The 11,834-nt window shown below is 58.0% G+C and overlaps 1 protein-coding gene and 1 long non-coding RNA gene across 4 annotated transcripts in view; both read right to left on the reverse strand.

Moving 5' to 3' along the window:
• Positions 1-417: 417 nt before the first annotated feature.
• Positions 418-6,015, reverse strand: LOC125616992. The gene is made up of 2 exons (XR_007347852.1): positions 5,659-6,015; positions 418-5,273 (listed from the first exon to the last, which is right to left on the reverse strand). It is a non-coding gene; the product is annotated as an uncharacterized LOC125616992 (long non-coding RNA).
• Positions 6,016-6,620: 605 nt separating this feature from the next.
• Ube2g2 (ubiquitin conjugating enzyme E2 G2) overlaps positions 6,621-11,834 on the reverse strand; it is a 34,439-nt gene continuing 29,225 nt past the window's right edge. For 2 of the 3 annotated variants that reach the window (XM_015478852.2, XM_048803780.1), the window contains 3 exons: positions 11,313-11,431; positions 9,433-9,573; positions 6,621-8,345 (listed from right to left, as the gene is read on the reverse strand). In XM_015478852.2, the coding sequence (XP_015334338.1) occupies positions 8,233-8,345; positions 9,433-9,573; positions 11,313-11,431 (373 nt within the window). In that variant the 3' untranslated portion in view covers positions 6,621-8,232. The remainder of the gene's footprint in view (positions 8,346-9,432; positions 9,574-11,312; positions 11,432-11,834) is intronic. The other variant, XM_048803779.1, reaches the window with a different exon arrangement.

Raw genomic sequence — 11,834 nt, forward strand, 5'->3', positions numbered from 1 at the left:
CCCAAAATGCCCTCTGCAGGTCGGCAGAATCTGACTGCAGCACCAGCCCCGTGGCCTGGAAGCCCACCAGGCCCTTCCCGAGGCTGGCAGTCCTGCAGCCTGATGGTGGAGATCGCCCACCACCCCCTGAGCACGGGGGCGGGAGGGGCGCCAATGCTTGAGGTCCAGGCGGCTCTGCTCCCGGGCAGTGTGCAGCCAGGGCACAGGGAGCCCCAGAGTGCAGCCAGCACAGTGCCCCCCTCTCGGCCTTGATGTGACTGTGGCAGGCCTGTGCAAGGGCATCATCCTCAGCCTCGCGGTGGGGGCCGCAGGACCCGCTCTCCCCCGTGGTGACGCTCACCTGGGAGCCAAGCATGTGTAGGCTGGCAGATCACAGATGATTCATGTGGCTAATTTATTTATGACAATCATGCTAAATTTAGGTTAATTACTTTTTAATCATTGTCTCGAGGGTACATGAAAATACTTGAAGCTGCCCCATTGCGCGCTGCTGGGTAAGCACAACACTATCTGATAGACCGGATGCCAGCCTGCGGGTGTGGCACAGAGGTGGCAGGGGCTGGAGGCCTCTGCCCCACTGGAGGCTTCTGTGAGCAGCCGGGGGCCTGGTCACAAGGGGCCTCCAGATGCCGCTACTCTGGGTCCACAGACTGCAGTGTGCCCACCGGCCCGGCACCCTTGCCCTCCCCAGGTGCAGGATGCGTGCAGCGCTCATCAGATGAGTGGCCCTGAGAACCTTCCCGTGAGGCAGCTTGCTCCCCGCTCAGCCCCTTCTCCGGATCTCCTGCCTGCAATCCCTTTCTCCAACAGCTAACGGTGAACCTCTCAGAAGGCAAATCTGGACCCTGGGCTGCAGGGCCGGCCTCAGCCCCACCAGGCTGGGTTCAGAAGACCCTGCCTCCCTGAACCCCACCCTCACTCCAGAACCTGCTCCACTCCTGCCCAGGAATTCGCCTGGCCCCGTCCACTGAGGCCTCGGCCCTCCCTGCTGTGCCCCCAGCCTGGGGCCTCCTCCTGCCACCCTGCTCACCAGGTTATCATGTTGGCAGACAGATGAGGAGGTCCAGCGGGGCCTTGGGAGTGAGGGCTCCCAACTGTGCACAGCTGGCACAGCCAGTCGGAACATGCTGACCACAGCAGGCGGGCTCTGCACTTGCCCCACAGCCCTGCTCGGAGCCCAGCTGCCCAGGGTCCCTCACCCTGGTGCGTCACAGCAGCCAGCACTGTCACCCACCCTGCCCTCCAGGGCCTGCAGCTATGAGACAGGATGCCCTCCCACCCAGAGCTTGCTGGCCAGCCCCTCCTCCAGCAGGACTTGTCCCAGCTCCAAGCACCCACCACGGGGCTCTGTCCTGCTTGCTCTGCAGAGAGACAGAACATCAAGGCTATGTGGGAATGTCCTCTGAGCCAGGCCACAGGTGGGGCAAGGCTGCTGTGAAATCAGCCCACGGTGGCTTTAAAACTGGGTTTATGCTCACATCCTTCTTTAGAGACCCTTCTGGTCACTGCAGTGACTCTGAGCAGGAGCGACAGGAGGCCTCAACCCCATCCCAGCATGCTGAGCGAATGACCCCCAATGAGGTCAGCCCTGTACCTGTGAAGGCAGTGATGGCTGGAGCCAGCGTTCTCGTCCTGGGTTTGCTTTTCCAATTATAAAAGGGACACCCTGGCTCTAGCTAGGGGATCACCACAAAGCCGAGACACACACTGCCTCTGCTGCTGTGCCAGGCAACTATTGCTGGACACTCAAGCCTGGACATGCTGCCAGCTAAGTCTACATGTCGCAGGTTCCATCTACAGGGGCCAGGGTGGGTGAGGGCTGCTGGGTGAGCAGCACTGGGCACCTGGACCAGAGGACGCCAGCGCAGGCCCAGAAATAGCACGGGGCGGGCAGACTCGCCCTGTGGGCCTTCCTCCTTGGCTCCTGGGAAGACAACTCCCGCTGAGGCAGAAGAGCCTGGCGTTTCAAGCTGGCGCTAGAGTCAAGCACGCAGGAAGAGGAGCCAGAGCCACGCGAGGTTCCAGTCGGGGTGGGAAGCAGGCGCAGGTGTGGCAGGCTGGTGCACACACGAGTGTGAGGAGGGAGGGGCGCCAGCCTGGCGAAGGCGGACCCGCAGAACCTGCAGACGCTGCCCCTGGAGCCCACTCCAGGAGGACCACCGGCCCAGGAGCCCCAGGAGGGTGGTGGCGCTCGGCAGCCCTCCCTCTTGGAGGCGGCTTGTGGCAGGTGCACCTCCCTGAGGATGTGTGTGCACCTGGCCTCCAGACTCACCCCGATGGAAGGGGTGCGTGAGAGCTAGCCCTCCTCTCGGTGGGTCCCGCGTCCCGGGAGCCAACGTGTCCCAGACCCAAAGCGCTGAGGAACACCCTGCACCTGTCTTTGTTCCCTTGCCGTTACCTGACCACACAGAGTGACTCCCTGCACAGCATCTACCTGTGCTGACACGGTGGTCAGCCATCTGAAGGGATTCACAGTCCTGGAGCCCATTCCCTGCGACCATCAAGGGACGGCCACACTTACAGAGGCAGATCACCTACACGGACACTGGCTCACACACCTGGGGAGGTAAGGAGACCCCCAACCTCCTGCTGCAAGCTGTAGGTCCAGGAGGGCCAAGGCAGGAGCTGGCAGCAGCCCCAGCTCCTCAGATGCGCCCCCCACCCCTCCTCCGCCTTTCTGTCCCAGCCAGGCCCCTAGCGCACTGCATGCTGCCAGCTAAGTCTACGCGTCTGGCTGCAGGAGTCAGTTCTTGCCACAGTCTAACTCAGCGGCCCGTGGGAGCAGACAGCAATGTGTCCCACACTGGGGTCCACCTGCCAGGGTACCTGCCAGCTCTACTCTGGCCAGGTCTCTACTGTCCACATCTGTAGGCCAAGCCCAGGAGCTGCAGCTGCCATTACAGTGGATACTCCACCTCCCCAGCCATCAGGACGGACAGCCAGCCACAGGCAACCCAAGTGTGGGAGGGGAGACAGAGGTGGAGACAGCAGGTGCACCAATGAGCAGGCTAAACGCTTCCCTGGGACATGACCAAGTCACCCCACACTCGTGCTCGGTGACACCCGGCCCAGAGTACCGTGTTGGGAGGGCCCAGAGCAGGCGACGGGGTGTGCTGCAGCCTCCACCCCTGCCTGGCTGCTCCAGCAGATGGGAAGCGGTCCAGGAGGGAAACCCGTGAGCACCCGAGTCAGCTCTGCCCATGAGCTGCAGCTGTTTCATGTGGTTCCAACTACCTGGTGCATTACCCAGGATTCCAGAGACCCATCAGCAAAGGACAACTCTGCACGTCTCCTGTCTCCACCTGAATCGGTTCCAACGTCAGGTCCTCTGCCAGAGAGCTAAAGGCACACACGCACAAGCACGCATGCACACGCACACGCACCTTCAAAGGAACTGCCCCTCCCCAGCTCCCAGCAAGCAGCATCCTGGGTCAGTGCTGTCGGCGAGCTTCACAGGCACAGGCACGGGTGAACTGAACCTGCTGGGAGGCCCCAGGTGCCCCCAGGGCAGAGGCTCCGCCACCCCACACAGGGCAGCTCCCCTTTGGACAGGCTTGGGTGGAGCAGCACTAGGGACTCATTGCTGACTGCTGCTGACAAGCCTCAGGGACGCTGGTGCCGTCCATCAGTCACAACGCTCCCTGACGCCTACCCAAACATTCATGCCCACTGCCCCCTGGGGGGCCAACAGGAGGGCTCTGAGAAAAGAGCCAGCTGTCCCCTCCCAGCTGACCAGGGCAGAGAGGGCACCGGTTCTCTGACCCTGGTGATCACTATGCAGGACTGGATGTTTCTGCCTTCAGACCCGTTTCTCAGGTTAGACACCAAAGGCCCAGAGAGCCAACAGCCCAGGGGCACCAGCAACAGGCTACATCAGGCCTCTGCCCGCTGTAGCAGGACCAGGAAGTGCATCCGTCCTTCCTTCTGTCTTGACACCCCAAGCAGGTCCACCTCACGCCCATCTCTGTAGCCCTGCAGGACAGACCTGAAGTGTTCTGTGCGGCTTCTAGGGCCGCAGGGCACTCACTGGGCCAGGTCACAAGCCACGTGCTCCTCAGGCACCAGGCTCGGCTAAAGGCAGGCCTGGGGCTCCCCAGATCTGGATGCAACCCTTAGTTGAAGCCCTGCCTCATCCAGACCAACGCCAGCTGGGCAGCAGCAAGTGGGGCCACTCAGTGCAGGGCCTGTGCCAGCCAGCACTTGTAGCACACTAGCTTGCCAGGCACAGGTCAGTGGCTGGTGCAGCAGCACCCTCAGAAGTGTAGCAGCAGTGCCATGCCCCGATGCTGACCAGCCCGCTCCACTTGCCCAGGTGGCACCCTGTGGTTTACAGCCCACCTTTCCAGGCACCCAACCCCCAGGACAGTCCACCCTACCATTCACTGCCTCCACCCTGCATGGATCGCCCAGGGAGAGGGCAATACAGTCCAGAGACAAAGCTCAGCACTGGGCGCACCCTGTGCCACTGGCCTGGTCAAGGGGAACGTGCGACGCTTGCCCTCACCTCCATCCTGAATCTGAGGCTCAAGGAAAAGAGCTTTAAAGAGAACCACCTGGTAGAATCGAATGTTCTGTGAGTCCCCAGACTGCACACAGGAGACATCCACTTCTGGGGCTGGTGAAGGGTGCCCACAGCACAGAGCAGCCCATGCTCTGTGCTCAGTCCTGTCCTTCAGCCATCACAGGACAGAGGATGCCACACGGGAGCCCACATGAAGCCCAGCCTGTGTCTCGCGACTCTGTGTGCACCCTGCTTCTGCCTCTGGAAAGCCAGCTCCCGCAGGAGTAGTAGCAAAGCTGCTGCAGGTGTGCATGCTCTCCCGGGCAGAGACAGCCCAGGCCGCAGGGCTGCCGCTGGCAGGCTGCTCAGTCCCCATCCCCAAGCACCAGCCCTGCTCCCGCCTCAGCACAGGGCTGGTATGGCTACTCTGTGGCCCAGACAAGAGGTTTGTGGAGCTGAGTAAGTGCTGGCAGCAGGGCCCAAGGGGGAGACACCAGACTCGGGTGATCAGAACCCCTCGTACTACTGCTGCCTACACCCACAATCAGGCAGCTGCCAGGCCCAGGGCACATCATCTCCAACCTACAGGAGTGAGGATGGGGCCTCCCGAGGAACCCCCAGGCTGGAGGCTCCCAGTGCCAGGCAGGTGAGGCAAGCTTTCTCCAGCAGTGGTAGAAGGGCCCAGGAGCTGAGGTGAGCACAGGGTGTGGAGTTCTCAGGCAGCAGGTGGCTGGTGGCAGGAGCTGGTCTCCGAGGATGGATCTGGTCTGGACTGCACAAGGGGTGCAGAGCTGGGTGAGTAAGTCCATACAGAAGCAGGTGAGGCGGAAATGTCCACATTCCCTTGGCCCTGGGGGACTTCTGACTCCAGAGGGCCCTGGATGTAGGCTGGCAAGTGTGGGAAGGGAGGCATATGGCCTTCCGAGGGGGTATGACTTCCTGTGGCTCAGGGAAGAGGCCTGTGACGCCAGAGGAGGGGCAGCAAGGAACATGGACCCCCACAGGGTCATCTCTTGTCCTGGACACAGGTTAGCCAGCATGACAGAACCACATGGCCGTGGGCACAGGGTCCTGGGACAGAGGTGGGGTCATGAGATCCTGGCAGGAGGGACACAGGCTGCAGGCAGCTGAGTGGCTCAGCAGCAGAGGGACCTTACCTCTGCAGGACGGTGCACGCTGGTCCCCTTGGTACAGCCCTTCCTGTTATGGGGGACACAATCCACACACACGTCTTCAGCTTCCACTCAGCACAGGCAGGACCCATGTCCAACACCACTCACCTCTGACAGGATCACCACCCTGCACGTGAGGGTCCCGGAAGGCCGACCAGGGATGCCCCCACTCTCCAGGCCACTAGGGCCAGCCCCAACTACACCTCACACCCGGGCTGCTCGTCTCTCCATTCCCTCCAGGCAGGCATCCTGAACCAACCCCACCCTGTGGCGTGCCAGCCAGGCCCCTCCCAGCAGTCTACCGGGCTTCCCCGGCTGCACATGGGCTTGGGCAGCTGTGAGCCACAGCCAGGGGAGCAGGAGCCGCCGCTGCCCAGGGCCAGACCGGGGCTCAAACGGTGAGTGTGAGCTACCAATCCCCAGAAAGGTGCAAAGCCCCCACACTCAGAAGCTGCAACCCTGGCACTCCCACTGCCACCCAGCAGCACTCTCCCAGGAACCAGACGGGCACAACCGAGGGGGACACAGGACCAAGACATACCAGGCCACTGCAGAAAACCAGAGCAGCACATTAAACATGGTTTAGACACACTCCACTGCAGTGCTGGGCCATCCACACATCCTGCTGCAGTCTGCTGGTGACCAGACCCTCGTACAACTGCTGCCTACCCCCACTACTCGGAAAGGCAAAATGCAGCTCCGTCTCCTGTAGCCTGTCACAGACCCCAAGCAAGAACTCTGGGGGCTCCAGAGGGACAACACAGAGAATGGAGGAGTGGACACCAGACATAAGACGTAAAGCAAATGCAATTTCCCAGGGCTAAGCCAAGTCGGCAGCAGAGCACCCCTGCGCTGGGCGATGCCTGCAGTCGGGCTGTGCACTGCCTGGGGAACCGCAGCTGCCAGGGGTCCAGCCAGCATGCCACAAAGAAAACCACACTGTGGAAGAAGGGGAAATATAGAACTTTATTTTTTAACATGGTAGTTCAATCCCACCACAAAAAAAGGGACACCGTTTTGTTTTTCATGTTTCACTTTTTTTCATTCAATAAATACAAATTAATAAAAATACTATGTTTTGTGAAGAGACTGCCACTCCTCCCCACCTCCCATGGACACCTACAGGTGACTGTGTCCCCGTGGTCTTGAAGCAGGCCAGCAGCCTCCCACAAGGCCACCGCGTCCTACTCCAGGAGGCTGCATCTCGCTCATGCCTGCACACACTATGCAGCACCCTGCCTCCCTCCAAACTCAAGTCCTCCTACAGAATTTCAGACATTTAATGTTCACTCATTAAATGTTTCTGAGAAGGAACAAAACTGGCCTCCACAGAAGCTCAACAAGGAGGCCCTGCACTAGGAATTGTTAACACCATGAAAACTGAGTTTTGGTGAGAGACGGGCACACTCGCGAAGGGAAGTGAAGAGGCTAGTGTGAAGGGAGATCTGTTGCCTGTCACACCGGCCATCTCCTATTTTAAAAAACAGACTCCTGGGGAAATGCAACCTGTTTGGAACAGGCCAGACACTGGCGTCCCCACACAACAGATCTGTGTGTTATTGCTTGTGGTGTCCCCTCCAGGTACTGTGCTGCCCAGCTCTCTGCTGTCAGAGACACCTAGGCAGCATCAAAGTCACAGACTGCCAAGGAGTGCTCCCTCCTCCTGGGGCTGGAGCTGCAGCCCAGGTCCATTTTGCAGGGGAAAGGCACACCTCTGCACTCTGTGCCAACTAATAGTAGAGTCCCATCTGACCCCAAGGGCAAAGAATAGTCCTGGCACAACCACACCATGGTGCAGAGCCCTGGAGTGACCCAGCTTTTAGTCTAGAAAAGAAAAACCCCTGCAGGACTCAGGAGAAAATGTCAGTAAAACTTTGAAGACCTCCCCTTGCCTGCTCTGGCAGTGCACAAGCAATGGCGACAGAATGCTAGTCTCCTAAAACTGCAAGCAGGAAAGCCACTGGTCTTCATGGCCAGCAATAATCTTCTGTTCTGTGTCCCCATTTCTCACTGACTGTTTGCAAAGCATCCCCAGAAATATTTCTAAGTGTGATTGTAATGCACAACAAATGAAGAGGCTCTACCTAGGCTGTTACAACCTCTGCTTGTAGAACACAGATGAGACGTCATGGACGCCTCACAGGGCAGGTGGAACTGGGGGTGGGGTACAAAGTGTGCCAGCCCCTTCCCCACGGTTGCCACAGGCCACAGGCCTTTGCACAAGGCAGGTGGTCTGCCCGGGCCCTCAGTGCCGGGGCAGGTGCGGGAGGGAATGTGGACTGAGGGTGGCTGGGAGGTCCGACAGCCTGGTGCCCTTCCTGAACCCCCCATGGGGAGGAGCACTTGGAAACCACAAAGCTGTCCTTACACTATGCAGGTCATGACTCCAGAAGAGCAGCCTGTTTGGGGTGGAAAGGTTAAGAAACAAGAAGTGCTGTGGTTCTGCAAGCTTGCCTGTTTTGGTGGCAGCATGGGCAGCACTGTCACTGAGTGTCCTGAGGGCAGCACTGGAACTACGCCGTGCTGTCCTGCCATCCTGCCGTCCGCAGAAGCACAGCCTCAGAGCCCCAGAGACTTCTGCACGATCTGCCTGGCAATCCTGTAAAACTGCTCCCGGTCGTCCCGCCACATCTTGGAAGCATCCACATTAGCTCCACTTTCATCGTTGGGCTCTGAAAGAAAAGGGAGACCGTCACCGCACACAGGAGCAGAAGCCACCATGTCACCTGAAAACGCGGGCCCCTGAAAGAAGGTCTGTGGCTTCAGCAAGGGCCCTGGCACCTGAAGGAGGCTGAGAACTGGTCAGGAGCAACCTGCCTGGCCTGGAGGCACATGACTCCCACACCAGCCCCTGGGATCGGCAGCTCCCACCACCAGTGTCTGGGTGGTCCCTTTAGAGGGACAGGGGCCCTTATCCCACACACCCCCAATTCTCCTCTTGCCAGAATCCTCCCCCCTCTCTATTCCTGACTGAGATGGTACAATACCCATGTTCACACTGGAAACAAGTCTGTGCACAGCACTGAGACCAAGCCCGAAGCCCGCACAGCCAGGCCCTCTTGAGCCCACCTACCCTCCGGAGACCACTGAGGGCTGCAAAGACCCGCAACCCACTCGGCTCTGCTCCTGATCCAGCACATCATCTGCCAGCCGCTGTAGGCATGTCTTTTTAAGGCACCACTCAAGGACATGACACCCACTGCCATTCCCAGAGCTGCCAGCCACCCTGCTCACTTCTGCAGGGCCCCTCCCTCCCCAGTCTTGGCTCCCACCACCTCCAGCCTCAGCCTGGCTGCTTCCTTGGCCCCAAACACTTTCCCTCCCTCCTTCCTCATCTTGGGAAGTAGTCCAAAAGCCCCAGCGTGCATCTGCTTATCAGGATTTGCCACGTTAGCCCGTGACTGTGGGTTGAAGAAGTTGCCCTAGGATATGGGACCTTGAAGCTGGGTCTCTGACACACTGAGCTCTGCAGACCCAGTGCAGTGTGACATACACGAGAACCCCAGTAAATGCACACTGAGAACAAGACACCCCAGGTGTAGAGGATGGCTAGTCATGGTCAACACACTCTAAGACACCAGACTGCCTTTAAGACTCACGACAGGGAAAATATGCCCTCAGCTTGAAAAGTGCAGACGAGCTACACTAAGTGTAAAACGCAGGTACAAACCAACTACCCAGAGTAGGGCAGACTGCTCAGTGTTTGTGAGTGGCTCTCAGGAAGACGGCGCCGCACAGGCCCATGGCTCGGTGTCTTACCTGCCAGCATGCTCACCACTGACAACAGGATCTTCTCCACACTCTGCACAGGGCTCCACCTCTCAGCACTGCTCTCGTAGCCCATGGGGTCATCGCCTGGCGCATGAAGGATGGAGATACAGACTCTGCCATCTGGGTAGACTGCAAGGGGCAGGATGGCAGGTGAGCGCAGGGAGCAGCGACTGAGGGGGCGCTGAATGAGGCGGGCTCGTGGGTACAGAGGGCAAGGCTGCGGACACACACAGCACCACGCGCATAGCTAGAGGGCACAGGGCCTGAGAGCCAGGGGCTGGGCCTCCCAAGGCCCCGTTGTTTGCTGACGGAGCTCTGGGCCAGCCAGCCTGCCTAACCAGCCACAGCAGGAGCCTACTTTCTTAGGATGTCTTTAGGAATGATCTTCAAGAGGAGTGAGCGAGAGGCAATCTGCTATGTATTTCACCAACATCTCAAACATGATCAGGGTTACTCCCAATATTCTTGAGAGCCAGGTTTCATGGACATTCCTAATTTTACCAGGAAATCCCTGGATGTGACCATAAAATACACACTCATGTGGCTAGGATAAAGGAACTGGGATTACTTAAGTACCCAGAAAAAGAACAGCACTGCAGTAACTCCTTCTAATATTAAGGAACTACATCACTGACTTTTGTTCAAGAAGGGTCTGAAAAACAAGGTGCACACTGGTCCTGGGCCCCAGGATGTCCACTTGTAGTCCACAAACAGAGAATCTGGATACAGAACCTCTCTCGCCACAGTAGAAGGACCACAGACATCAGAAGTTTTCAACCCCGACGTCACCTCCTCATGTCACGTGGCAACACTGCACCCCAGAAAGACCAAAACTCAAGTGTCCCCCACCAGTGCTCTCTCACTCAGTCCTATCAGGCAGAGTCCTCAAGTCTCTTGTGAATCTGCCAAGTCTCTACAGCCTCAACGCCAAGCTGCTGGCTACCCTCCCCCTCCCCCGCAGGGACAAGGCCAGGGCTCCTCCCAGGTGGGCTCTACAATACCAGAGTAGCCCTCCGGGTGTCACTACATAGGTCAAGCTCCCTCCCTCCAATGGCCCTAGGATAAGCCTCCACTTTCACACCACAGGCAGGCCCTGACTCAGCCTGCCTTCCTCCCCTTGCTCGGATCTACCTTTGACCCTGGGCCCCCACATCAGACCCACCCGGGTGGCTGGCAACTCCTGCTTCACGCCCACAGGTGGTCAGCTCACACCTGCACGGTGCCAGGCCCTTCCTTTGTGGCTCAGTGTTCAACAGTGACTCCCCACATCAGGGCTGACTCCACTTGGGCTGTCACACTCACCATGACACCCAGCAACTCTACAAATGTGCAGCATTACTATTTTTGGGGGGAGAGAAGTGAGAGGCAATTGGGGATTTAACCTAGGGGCATTTTACCACTGAGCCTTTTTTATCATTCTTTTTATTTTTTGAGACAGAGTCTCACTAAGTTGCTGAGGCTGGCCTTGAACTTGCAATTTTCCTGACTCAGCCTCCTAAACTGCTAAAATTATAGGCATGCACCACCATGTTGAGCTTGAATTATTTCTTACAGTTTTTACTAAATCACCAGTCTTAATATATATATGGACCTACAGAAAAGTTCTCAAAATTTATTTTTGCAAAATAAAAATGTCCATTTTATGGTATGTCACAATTTAAAAGATGTTTATTAATTATCTGAACATTAAAAATAATGAATGATTACTGGGGAAGTAGTGTAGCTCAGCGGCAGAGTACCTGTCTAGCATGCCCAAGGCCCTGGGGCCAGTCCCCAGCATTGCGAGCAGCAGCACGTGATGCTGGGGACTCCTCCTGGGGAGTTCTTTCAGAGGGGCATGGACCCAAACTGCTTGCAGCAGTACTCACTGTTGGGATGAAACATCTCGCAGGTGAACCTCATCTTGGGAGGACTCAGTGGGTAGTCAAGTGGGAAACTCAAGATGGCAGGAAAAACACCAAACTCAAAACAGGTGTCTTCTGGGCCCCTGGAAGAAAGGAACCGTAGACAGAACCTCAAAGTATACTCCGCAATGGCCACCACACTTGAGAAGTGAGGGAAGGACGGGTTTCCATCCACAAGTGCCCAGAAAGAGGAGGAGGAGGAACTGCTCCTTTCTGTGGGTGGCCCCAGTGTGTCCCAGGGTCCCCTTCAGCTGACAGAAGCTGAGGGTGAGCACCTAGACAGAGTGCAGCCATCTTTACATCAGGAAGGCAGCCGCCAGGCAAGCACTGCCTCACAACGGCCCGGAAGAGAAGCACCACCAGCGCTGCAGGGCCTAGGGACCCGCTCCTGAGTAGGTGGCACAAGGTTACTGAAGGACCAAGTGCAGCCACGGCACTCCCTCGAGGGTGAAGTGTCATGTTTTAAAAGCTATTTCTTTTTTTTTT

The sequence above is a fragment of the Marmota marmota genome, unplaced genomic scaffold, assembly GCF_001458135.2.
Source record: "Marmota marmota marmota unplaced genomic scaffold, marMar, whole genome shotgun sequence".
NCBI lineage: Eukaryota > Metazoa > Chordata > Mammalia > Rodentia > Sciuridae > Marmota > Marmota marmota.